The 13,316-nt window shown below is 38.1% G+C and overlaps 1 protein-coding gene across 2 annotated transcripts in view; it reads left to right on the top strand.

The window, feature by feature from the left end:
* The window catches only part of trdmt1 (tRNA aspartic acid methyltransferase 1), a 46,068-nt gene that overhangs the window by 11,057 nt on the left and 21,695 nt on the right, over nucleotides 1-13,316 (top strand). The window contains exons 5-8 of one of the 2 annotated variants that reach the window (XM_008438255.2): nucleotides 895-960; nucleotides 5,206-5,275; nucleotides 8,844-8,927; nucleotides 10,620-10,942. In XM_008438255.2, coding sequence (XP_008436477.1) covers nucleotides 895-960; nucleotides 5,206-5,275; nucleotides 8,844-8,927; nucleotides 10,620-10,942 — 543 coding nt within the window. The remainder of the gene's footprint in view (nucleotides 1-894; nucleotides 961-5,205; nucleotides 5,276-8,843; nucleotides 8,928-10,619; nucleotides 10,943-13,316) is intronic. The other variant, XM_008438256.2, reaches the window with a different exon arrangement.

Raw genomic sequence — 13,316 nt, 5'->3', positions numbered from 1 at the left:
AACCAGTTTAAAAGCTAAAATGAATGGTTATATGTCAGACATGGAAAACTGGGATGCACTCCATGCCATGATGTTCAGAATTTAGGTCTCATGGCATCTCAAGGTGTCAACATTGCAGCCAGTGGGCTGAAGGAGGAAATACAGCTTTATTTTGTAACAATTCAAGAGCTAACCAGCTTATATCACTTCGCAAAAAAATTTATCAGCACAGAAACTCCAAAGCACACAAAGAAGGAATATATATATATATATATATATATATATATATATGTTTATTGGCTGGGTGCAAAATGCTGGCAGGCAAAGCGAACATGGAACAACATAACCAAGTGGCGGGCATAGTGTACAGGAACATCTGTGCAGATCAAAGTGGGGAAAAACCCTCAAAAGTGGTGGAGAATGACTGAGCTAAGATCCTGTGGGACTTCCAGATCCAGACAGACAGGATGGTAATAGCGAACCAACCAGACATTGTGGTGGTGGATAAAGAACAGAGGAAAGCCGTTGTGGTGGATGTAGCAATACCAAGTGACTACAACATCAGGAAAAAGGAGAAACTGGAGAAATACCAGGGCCTCAGGGAGGAACTGGAAAAGACCTGGAAGGTGAAGACCACAGTGGTGCCTGTGGTCATCGGGGCCCTCGGGGCAGTCACCCCCAAACTGGAGCAGTGACTAAAACAGATCCCAGGAACAACATCAGACATCTCAGTCCAGAAATGTGCAGTTCTAGGCACAGCCAAGATACTGGAGGAACCCTCAAGGAGGGACGGAGAGAGAGAGAGATGATGTGTACATTCAAACACTGTTCCCACATGACTGTCCAGGAAGTTGCAAGCGTGTCTTATCCAATTAGCAGAATTCTTTCAATTTTCTTTTGCCAATATGATTTCAGGCTTTGCAAGCTGCCAACATACATCATGCTGGAAAATGTCAAAGGTTTTGAGAGCTCCTCAGCCAGGTAATGATGAAGAATATCCGCCTATCCTTTCCTCTCTTCTTCCTTCTCTCACTCATTCTCTCTCTCTCTCTCTCTTTCTCTCTCTCTCTATTGTGTGAGCATGTGTATCTGGTGCATGTGTGGGGAGGAAGGAGAACAAATGTGAGGTTTTCTAAAGATTTGAACTTCACTCTTTACAGTGGTGATTCACTTGTTTCGCACTTTAAACATTCTGTTTTCACTGGCGTCTCAATAGTGTCGTTTTTGGCTTTTAGCTCGGTGCAAAGCCGGAAAAAGTTGCGGTTCTGCAGGCTTTAAGAGCCTTTCGCATCCACATGATAATAAAATACCAGTTGGCGTGGATTTTTCAGTTCAGGAGTGTGGTTTGGCTGTTGGGGAACTTGTCAGGTGTGAAAGTGTGAAGGCAGCCTCCAGGATGAATAATGTGGTTATGTTTTTGGACTCGATTGACAAGGTGAACAGCGTAGTTGAGACGGGAATTGTTATGAGAAGCACACAAACTACTGCTTTCCCCTTAATGAACCCTGCAAAAAAGAACATCCTTTCATCAGCGAAGACGTGTTGATGAAGAAATGGACCTTACCAAGCTCCACCCAGAAACACCCCTCGAAAGTCCCACGTGACTTCATGTCTCACATTAACAGCTTAGCTCCTATGTGTAAACATGGCATTTTTCATTTCGACTCTCTGCAGAGTATTTCTGAGTCGATTAGTTTAGCATTTCTGCCGGATTTTCACAAAATATCAGCCACGACAATGGACAAGAAAACCAACAAGTTCATGTCATCTCTTTTGGACGACATCAAGGTGTTTGAGCCGCGATGCCTCCAGCATTGTGCGAGTCACAGCGAAAAGCTACCGGTTGATGAGAAAAACAGCAGATCCTCACACCCTCAGCATAAATATAGCCGTAGACAAGATCACTGATGGATGTTGTTCTTGCAAGGCTGGGTGAGTCGGACATTCAAGGTTTTGAGGGTTCGAATGTGCCTAGGACTTATACACTGTACTCGGTGCTAGCGTGGCTAACACGATTACAGTTTAGTAAAAGCTAGCGTGGCTAACACGATTACAGTTTAGTAAAAGCTAGAGTGGCTAACACGATTACAGTTTAGTAAAAGCTAGCGTGGCTAACACGATTACAGTTTAGTAAAAGCTAGTGTGGCTAACACGATTACAGTTTAGTAAAAAGCCTTTTCAGGTCAAATAAAATCTTTAATGTATGTCAGATACGGTACACATTGCATATTGATCTGTTCAGCTAACGTAAGGCTGTAACAAACAGGCTTCAGTATGTAGAAGTTGTATCGGTACTGCCATTATGCTGTACTTGGCTAAAAGGTTTTCATAATGCATGTGTTTATTATTGACTTTATTTTTTCATTCACTAAACACAAAGAAAGCAAAGCAATAATACTTACACCAGCAGACACTTTGTTCTTATTGATCCTACGACGGTTGAGCTGCAAATGCGGTCGTGCACAAGCTTTGATCCAAGCAAGACTTTCCGTTTCAGATTTTGGAAATCTGTGAATTTTAGTTCCACAAATACGATCAGGATACCTGACATAGCCTGGACAGATACCCCACTGACAGTGGAGAACCATTTTTTTTCGAGTCCTGACGCAAAAACTTTCTGTCGGTCTGCTAGTCCACAATGTACATTAGCATGAGATTGTGAGACGGTCAAGCACATGGTAGCTGCGCAGTGACGTCAAATGGGCATTAGCCAATGAAACATGGCCCCTGTGGTAAGGTCCATTGTCACGTCACGGTCAGATTGTGTCAGCTGTGAAAACGCTCCTGTCGGAGCAAATCAGCAAAGTTAGCTACAGGAAAGTTAAGAAACAGCTGATAAGATGTTGCATTTTCTTTTTTCTATCAATCTTTTTTGTGTGATTATGAGTAGTTTTAAAATCTCATCTTTAAACCTTAATGGTGCAAGGGATGTGAAAAAGGGCTGTGTACTTTGAACTTTTAAAATCTAAATGTTTTGATACAGCTTTTCTCAAGAAACTCATAACAGTGTTGATAATGAAGTTGATTGGAAGAAAGAACGGGATGGAAATCTTGTTCTGAGTCCGGCAGTAGCTATTCTTTTCTCAAGACATTTTCTTCCAGTTTCTATTGAAACTGAAGATGTTGTATCTGGAAGATTGTAAAAGGCTATTGTTAAGTATGAAAATATGAAGGTACATTTTACTGAATGTATATGGTCCTGTGAATTCAAGTGAACGTGTTTTTATTTTAGAAAAGTTAGTAAATACACTAATGAATTATGTGTCAACAGATTACCTAATTTTAGGAGGTGATTTTAATTGTCCAATAGATGATTTAGATAGGAATCATTTGGAGCCACATATACATTTGAGGAGAACATTGAAACATATTATTGTGTGGCCTTCTAAAAATGGAAATATAAGCCAATATTCTTACGCTCATTGTAAAGAGAATTATATTTTGTTAGGAAGATTAGATAGGTTTTATTGTTTTGGGCAAACTTGCAAATATTTAGATCATGTACTTTGTGTCCAGTGGGCTTTTCTGATCATTGTATGATCATAGGAAATGTGTTTATAAATACATTATTGAAGTGCATATTTGCACTTCAATACCGTTTTGTTGAATAATGGTTGTTTTAAAAAATGATGATTTTTTTGGAAGCGATGGAGATTCATGAAATGTCAGGTTATCAGAAGATGACAAAAGACTCATAAAGGGATGGTTTGATGGACTTCTAACACCTGATAAAGCACATCTTTTCTTTAAGTTGTGTTTTAAGCCATGATTGAAATACTTTGAATGTCCTGGACTTTTTTAGAGAAGGAGAAAAATTAATGGACATTTTTGGATCCTGTGAATGGAAAGATAATGTATATGAAATGTGTTAAGGCTTTGAATAAAGTAAAATTAAAAGATAAAAACGATACTCCTTGGAGAGATTTGTTTAAAGTTGGTTTTGGGGTGAAACCTGGATGGGGGTTACTTTATAAGCCACCTTTGACTAAAAATGCTGGTGATTTACAGTGGAGAAATTTGCATGGTATTATTGCAGTTTCCATTATGAAGCTTGTTGTTTTCGATAAATGTACCTTTTGTTCATTAAGAGAAACTATCTTTCATTACTTTGAACAATGTTTCAGAATAATGGATTTATTTACATTACTAAGAGATATTTATAAATCATTTGGAGAAAGTTTCACAGAACATTCTTTTATTTTTGTTTTTTTAATGTAACAAAAGAAAGAAGAAAAGTGGACAGTTGTTGAACTTTTTTCTTGGTCAAGCAAAGCTTGCAATTTATCAGAGTACAAATATTAAAATTAATAATGAACATAATACTTATTGTGTAAAGCTTTTTAAGAGTATGGTTAGAGCAAGAGTGATGTTAGAATATGAATATTTAAAAATGGATGAACTAAATATTTTTCAGAATATTTGGGATTATGAAGGTGTTTTATTTACTTTATATAATTCTGAACTTTCCTTTATGAATGTGTCCAGCTAGCAATCTTCTGTTACGTTTCCATTATTTGTGAACAAGACTCTGAGATACTTAAGCTGTCCACTGGTGACAGGGGGACAGCTTAAGTAGTGGGTGGAGGAAGATGTCCACTTGGAGCAGGACATCTTCCCCGACCCGGAGAAGCTTTTTCTGGCTTAAGACCACGTGACCTTGGATTTGGAGGCGCCGATCCTGGTTACTTCACACTTGGCTGCGAAACGCTCCACCGAAAGCTGTAGATCACGACCTGATGACTTCAGTGGGACCACATCATCTGCAAAGAGTAGAGACACGATCCTAACGGATCCCCTCAACACCATGGCTGCGCACAGAAATTCTGTCCATAAAAATGATGAACAGAATTGGTGACAAAGGGCAATAATTATATCATAAAACCACAATATGTTTATGTTGAATCTGTGAACATCTTCTTAAACCAGCAGTTCAGGTCATCAGTATAGAAATGCATCCCAGCTACTGAATCATGTTTCCAACTCTAGAATTATAAGAGTGCTGGCTGAGTTGTATGAACTCCAGCTAAGTAACCAGTTAAGAACTGGAGACTGTTTCAATGGAAAAACACTGAGACTTGATCTTTGCTAGGACTGAGCCACTACATGAAAGATGAGTTCTTTTAGTTTGACCTTTTATCTCTTTGCAGTGAGCAATGAAACAAAAGTCAATTCTTAAACACTGTGTGTGCATTGAATGTGTTTTAACTCTGTGCTTCTGTTCTTTAGGGACTATTTGATAAAAGTCCTGAGTGGCTGCGGCTACACTTACCAGGAATGCATGATCTCCCCGACAAATGTAAGAACTACAGATGACTATTTTATGTAAAAATGACGATATAATAATCAAATATTCTTAAGAGGAAGATGAGAGACACCAGACCCAACAAATTGCCTCATTCATGTAAAAGAAGCTTCGTGTACCTTTAAGATGCCTCACATTTCTGTTGAAAATATCCCTTTCTATTAATTTCTTTTGGAATATTCAAATTTTATGAGACCAGACCCAACATTTGTTTCTAAACCATACCTATTAAAATTAACATATTTGAGCAAATATGCTAATTTTTTTAGACTTAAAATCTTTCAAGATGTCTAACCCAGTGTTTTTCGACCTTTTTTGAGTCAAGGTACATTCTTTTAATTGAAAAAATCACGAGACACACCACCAACCAAAAATGGAAACAAAGATACTCCACCTATATTACATATATAGTCATTCTTATCAAAGTCTCTTGAATAGGAATCAACACAAAAATGCATTTTCAACACATTTTACATTYCTTATTTCAAATTGCACTTAACATGTCCACTTCAAAAATACACCTGAACAGCCACAACACTGTGGTGTTAAATTTAAAGAAGTTGTAGAAAACTTCAAAGTGTTTTACAAACTAATCCACAAGCATCTTATAGCCGGAATACAGAAAATAATTCTTATTCTGAAAGAAGCAATAATATTTGGGAAACATTTCACTTCTTATTACAATATGAAGAGTTGCATGTACAAAATGTCAATATCTGTATATTTTACCCAGAAAAACAGATCTGATTTCCTGGCAGAAATTGAAGAAAGACAAAGCTCTTCCTCAACATCTCTGTCTCTCTCTGTTTTTAGTTTTTATAGTAACCAGGCTTCAGAAGCTCACTTCACACAGACATGTTGTGGGAAATGGACTCATGTTCTTTCYAACTACTGCTGAGCTTCACTGTCTTTTCCATCACTGTCGTCAGTCTTTCTAGATTCAATGCTCTCACCGCCACCTGTAACATTCATGTATCACTAATTCTCTYGTTGTAATGTAAAATGCTCTGTACCTACTGCCATCTAGTGACAAGAACGTTACATGATTACGCCGCTAGTCACTGCTACAGCAGACACTCAAAGATGGCATTATTTGCAGATAATTCATTTTCAAAAAATCTTTTAAAAYCAATTACCGTATTTTTCGGACTATAGAGCATACCATACTAGCACCTTCAATTAAAAAAATTAAAATAAAAACTGGAAGCTGCTCTCGGTTTTCCATCAGGACCCAGCAGAGGGCGGCGTCCTAATAAATCTGCTGTAAGGACGCAGCACTCCGTCTCCAAAGCCAAATCATGGTTTTGTTCACACCGAGCTTAAATGCAGCGGCTCTATTTCCCTCCTGTAGTGCCAGATCGACAGCCCTCAACTTAAAAGCTGCATGATATGAGTTTGAAAACATTTCTCCATCGTGCCTGCTGCTAGCATGTGGTTGTTCTAAATGAAAATTAGCCGTTCTTCTTTGATTTACAATTTTGACTTCTAATGATTCACTTCCTGCTAGAGAGCCCCCTGGTGGTTGAAGAAAAAATCCACAGAAAAGCCACATCGGGCTACAATCCGCATGGTTCAAAGTTTAGAAAAAAAAGTAGCAGCTTATAGTCCGGAAAATACGGTACCGTAGTGAAATTGAATAATTTCCACGGCACACCTGACGATCACTCACGGCAGGAACAGTGGTTGAAAAACACTGATCTAACCAATACATCAGAATTTTAGGGCAGGACCAAACACAATGAATACATGTACCCAGCGCTGACTTGCATTCAAGACAGTTAGAGGTTTGAGGGTTCATTTTATGTCTCCTCCTAGGAAGAATTTGCAGTCTGTGAATAACTTTGGACTGTAAAAGCTTGGCTTGATTACAAATAGATGTTTGTTTGCATGATTCCAAATGGCATCTCCTCCTCAATAACCACACCCAATTTAGTTGCCATATTTGTGCAGCACCTGGAGCTGTCACTGTAACACAAGTCTGCACATTATAAAAGCAGCTAATCACCTTTTTACCTGGACACTTAAACAGTAACTTCTCTTTTGGAGATAAGGTGGCATCAGAAGCAAATGTAGTTTTTTTAAGATAAAAAATCTTGATCTTAGAGGTATGTGGCTACTGGGGAGGCCATATTTAATCTGGATTAACTCAGATGAAGGAGGATCCCACAAATAAATACTTCATCATGGAATGTCCAAATATTATAGCCTGTATCTGTCATACCTGGCTCAAATTAAAAGTGTCCTTGTGCTGGGGAGAGCAGAGTCAGTGAGGATCTACCCTCAATACAACAGTATTAACAACAATTGTATTGTTAGGGGAAGACTGCACCATCTCTGTAAATCTTTTTTTATTGCATCTAATAAGGATGTATAATTAGCCTTTAACATCTGATGAAATCTAGGGCTTGACATTTCACGTTGAGAAAAGCTGGCATCCAATGTTCAAACATTACAAAGCATTTTTGCCTTACTGCATCTTCTGGGATATTGAATTACACACATTCTTCTATCCCCCCATTTTCCAAATTGTCACTGCGAGGGTCTTGACTTTCTCTTCCAGGGCTCGTACTTTAGCAGTGAGGGGCTTATTAACCTCTTCTAGCTGTAGCACCCTGCTTTCAGCTTCCTCTGGAGATCGGTTGTATGCGATGTGACCGTCTTTGCCAGAGGTTCCAGCTTCTCACTGATTTTCAACATAACCCTGTCATTACCTGGAGAGCTTTAGCAAGCTCTGGTTCCAGCTCAAGTTCAGACAAGCTACTGCTGTTCTCATCATTTTGTTCACTGTGTTGAGCTAAGCCTGTTACTGAAGCACTGACTTGTTGGTCCAGCTTGATGATTTTGTGTTTAGAGTTGAACATTGTTTTGTGTTGTTTAGTCCAGACGCATTCCAAAGTCATAATATGGTGTCACCATTTGCTAAAATGAGAAAAAGTCCTGATAAAATGTTGCAAAATGGTGGTCAAGAAGTCCATAGTCCACGAACAGAGTGAACTGAATAGTCTGATAGTCTCACTCTTCCAGTTGGTCATGGCAGATGTCCTCTTGTACTGAGCCAGGTTCTGGTTCTATTGGAGGTTTCTTCCTGCTAAAGGGGAGTTTTTCCTCTCCACTGTCACTATACACTACATGCATGTTCGGTATGAGGGATTGCTGTAAAGTCAATAGCACAATGCTATTGATTGTCACTACATGCTCATGCAGGAGAAGCAAATGCTGGAAGTCAATGACACGATGCAGTCTACTGGGTTTCTTTAGACAGAAACTCCTTAAGGTACTTTGAATAATTAATTGAGCCTACTATATTGCTTGATGAGTTGGATCAGTTTGAATTGATGCAAGTTATCAAGTTATGTATGTTTGATTGAATTAAAATTATTTTTTTATAAAGTGCCATGAGATGACACTTGTGAATCGATCCACTATAAATAAATTGAATTGAACTGAATGTGTTTAAACGTGTTTTGCGGTTGATGGATCTGATTACTACCAACTTTGTTGTCGGAATGACTTTCAACAAAGTCATTCCGACATCTTTATTGTTGTTGTATTCCTTTTGTAGGTGGGGGTTCCAAATTCACGACTGCGTTATTTCCTGATTGCTAAAATGTCTGCAGAAAATTCAAGTATCCAGACAAGTGACAAGGTAATATTTGTTGGTGTTTTAAAACAGATAAAGGGTTGTAATGTCAGCTTTACTGTGAGTTGACTGGTCTCTAACCAGAGGTAGAGCCTAGATAGTGATTTATATTCGTTAACATTGGTCAAAATCTTCAACTCAAAAGTACTTGTAGGCCAAAAAATCAAAAAAAAATTTAATCTAAAATCACAAAAGGTGTTGTTGAGAATATTTCTTCCTGCTTAACAATAAACTAAGTGTGAACTATTTATGAAATAGATTTGCATAGAGCAGTTTGGCCATTCCCACTTTTGATTCCATTGAAATCTGAAAATTTCTCTTGGCGAACAATTTTCGCTGAACATGTTAAGCTCTCAAAAATGCCACTTCAAGTAGCGGCATTGGAAAAAACATTGCATTTAATGTTGCATCTAATGAGCTACGAGCATTGGCAGCTCATAGCTCAGTGCCGTTCCAGCCTTGCACAGATCATGGAAGCTTCGGCACACTGATGCTGTTGTTATTGCCCTTATGCCATTCATGTACTTGACCACTGTGCAGCACATTTGTCACATTTTCCAAATGGCCTTCAGTCCAGTTCAATATGAGTCAAAGGTGTTATATTCACTTCCTGTTTGATGACAAATGATTGGCAAGGACTTCCTCTAGGCTTTTTAATATGTCGTGTGATTATCAAGCGTTTGTAGATACAGTTTCAGTCTTCTATATCATACACAGAGAGAAGCTGGAGGAGTCACCCAATGGTCCTCAGTTTCTTCTCCAAGTGAGATGATGCCATCAAACTGATGTCATCAAACTACCACACCAATGTGTGTAACAATGCTCCCTATTGATGCACAATAAATTGTGGTGCAGATTGGATGAAGTATCAGGGAGATATAGCTGTTGGAATAATGTAGAGAGCGCATTGGAGTCAAATTCCAACATTGGCCTACTGACATGTTTAGAGATCATCAAAAGTTACTTATATCGAGTACAATGTAAATTGGACGCTGCATATGTGATTTAGAGCCAGTTGTATGCAAACAGGGCTGAGGTGGTATCACCAATTGATACACAGAGTGTGGAAGTTATTTTACCCTATGTTTTATGACAACTGGTCAGATTTTGATGCAGTCATGAGCTTTTGATAACTTTTGATCTGCAAAAGTGAAGATCAAACTATAATAAATAATAAATTTATTATTATATAAAACAGAATTATAACTCACAAATTTAGAGACCTGATTGCTGTGGGTACAAAAGAGTCTGCTGCTTTTAATTAAACGTTTTGTGGTATTACACCAAGTGGGAACAACATCAACTTGGCTAACAAATCCTGCCTCTTTCTCTGACAATCCAGTGAATGAGTCTGGCTTTGGGACTTGCTTGGAGAGCAGCACCTACCTGACTGCACTGTGTTGAATGAAGTTTGGTGGAGGGAAGACTCAGCCTTTCATCCAATTTAAAGAAACTCTTTAATGTTTCACCATACCAAAACATTTTTGGACAATTTCATGTTCCCAATTTTGGAAACCTATTTCAGTTACTGTTACTTAGAATTTGGCTTCATGTTTATTTGTGATGACTGTGGTGAATGTCATGTTTCACAGTATTTAAACTTTTTGTTTGATAAGGTGTAATATTTTCTTCGTAAAACCCATCTGTTTTGTAATTTGCATGCATACATGGAATATTTAACAAAATTTCTCATTCTAGGGTTGTTCCTTTTCCCATGTGACGGACAGTGAGTTTCCTGAACGGTCCTCTGTCTTGAGATATAAATGTCAGAATATTGACCAGCCATCAGAAGACAACCCCAATGTTCATGTCTTGTATAAACGCGAGACTCAAATGGATTCTCAAAGGAAGACTAATCAGAACAAAGACCTATCTGTTCAACAAATACAAGACTACTTGGAACCTCAGATGAATATAAACATGGAACTTTATCTCCTTAAACCTAAAACCCTGTTGCGGTACGGCTCAATTTTGGATATTGTTCAGCCCCACAGCCGGAGATCTGTCTGCTTCACTAAAGGGTAAGTTTAATAACTGTCTAAACATAGTTTGATACATTTCAATATTTTAAAGCTTCAATTACTATTTATTTCTTTGTCCGTATCTTTTCCAATAAAAACCTGCTTACAAATTGCGAAAGCTGTTATATATTTATATATAAAACATGTTAAAAACATAGTCTTGGTAGAAGAATAGGTTGTTTTTTTTTACGTATTTGCTAAAAATGTTACCATGCCATGACAGTATTCTATGAAACAGATAATCTGTGAAAAGATCAATCTCCATTTCCTCCCAGAGCTGCTATTGCCGTCTGAAAAGATGGACCGGTTTTGTTCAAAAACAACCAATCAGAACCAGGAGCAGAGTCTTAGCGCTGTCAATTACACTCATGTACTCATTGCTAAATGGTGGAGAAACAATTTTCCATTACAGGAAACCCGTTAATTTGCTGTCATCGGTGTACATACTAACTAGACCAGTGTTTCTCCACCCTGGTCCTCAGGCCCCCTGCTCTGTGCCTCTATTCCAGAACAGCTGATTCAAATGACTGCATGAAGGTCATGCAAATCTTCTGCAGTACCATGAGGTACTGCAGAAGATTGTTAATCAACCAGAGATACAATTCAGGTGTGGCAGAAGGAAAACACCTAAAACAAGCAGGATAGGGGGCCTGAGGACCAGGATGGAGAAACACTGAACTAGACAGAGAAGTCACCACAGGCTCTGCTCTCTGCAGCAGAGCACAGAGCAGGAGGATGAGTGGTGCCACTGTAACTGACCCGAGTCCTGGCTCTGACTAGTTGTTTCTAGTTAGCACCACTGGGAGAAGCTCAGCTTTTTCACAGATAATCTGTCCCGTACTGTCATTTGTTGGACATGGTGACAACAAATATGTAAGAAAAAAAAATGTGTAAAACTTACATACTTCTGTTTTAATGTTAGTGACACTGCTATCTACAAAATGGTAATTGAATAAAAATATTTAACTAAGTGAATGCATAAATACTACTGTCAAATGATAAAAAAAAAAAAATCAGACTGATCACACTCACCATGCCTAACTTTGCAAGCTTGAAATATAAACATGCAAGCAGTTGTGCTTGCAGAAATATTCCACTGGGTAAGCCCCTCCTTCTGCTGTACTTCTACCAATTCAAATGCAAGAAAATATACATTTTCTTTTAAGGTTTTTTTTTTTTTTTTAGCAGAAAGCAGGTAATGTAAGCTCCCAGTACAGCAACTAAGAGAAACTTATTCCACTAAGCATGCATACAAGTAGTAGCAATCTTCTTCAGTGGACAACTGACAGTTAAGATATATTTTATTTTCTAGTTCTCGGGTGGACCACCCCTTACTTATGCTGCCCTGGGCAACTACCCAGGTAGCCCATATCAAAACCACCACTGCATACACATTTTCTAAAAAAAAATATTTTCTTAAACCAAACATGTCTGAAGATTCTCAGTTTTTATCCACCTTATTGTCGTCAAACCTTCCCTGTGTAGCTTTAGCTGGATGCGTCGGGGAAAATATATGTTCTCTGAAGCCGTAGTTCTTTTGCAGATGGGAACTGATTGTCTTCCAGATTATTTCACTGATGTTAATATGTATATAATGTTTTCACTATCAATACAAGACACTTGCAAAGGCAAATTTCCAGTCTCTGTCTCCTCCCTCATGAAACGTATCCTATTTTCTGAGAAATTAGCTCATTTGACATTTTTATTCATTAACTATTTACATTAATATATTGCAGCCATAGGCGTAGGAATCGGGGGGGATACGCCTCTAATATTGGAAGGAGGCGTATTTTCCCACACCTGAGTTGCAAAAAACGTTTGATTTTGAAATTTTCCACTCGCGTACCTTAAAGGTGAGCCCTCTCCTAATAAGTTTAGTGTACTACAAATAAATCTGCCCCAGTCATTGTTGACTCATGGTTGCTTAAAGATTTACAAGACCAACTGATTTTAGTGACATTGTCGGTGTAAAATATTGAATAAAATGTTATGCTACGTGACTGGCATTATCTTTACTCAAATCAAAATCAAATCAAATTTTATTTGTATAGCACAGCAGCAAGGCATTTCAAAGTGCTTTACATAATTAAAAACAAACACAGAATCATGTAACATTGAATAAACATTAAGAAAGAGAAAGAGATTAAAAAATATATATAATAATAATAAAAAATTATTACATTACACTCTTACAATGAGACGCAAAATGGGGTATATGCCACGAGAGGTGGTGACGTATTTCCGTTTGAATTTATGCCACATAGATTGGTTCCGGGTCCTGCTTGCTCCTATTGTTTTTACCCAAAGCTGCAAGATCTGTACCATGAAAAAGACGCAAAACTTAAAATATCTGTGAGCTACTGGTACAACAACC

The sequence above is a fragment of the Poecilia reticulata genome, linkage group LG20 (assembly GCF_000633615.1).
Source record: "Poecilia reticulata strain Guanapo linkage group LG20, Guppy_female_1.0+MT, whole genome shotgun sequence".
In the NCBI taxonomy this organism is placed as follows: Eukaryota; Metazoa; Chordata; class Actinopteri; order Cyprinodontiformes; family Poeciliidae; genus Poecilia; species Poecilia reticulata.
The sequence above is the reverse complement of the archived record's forward strand: the minus strand, read 5'-3'. Positions and strand labels throughout refer to the sequence as shown.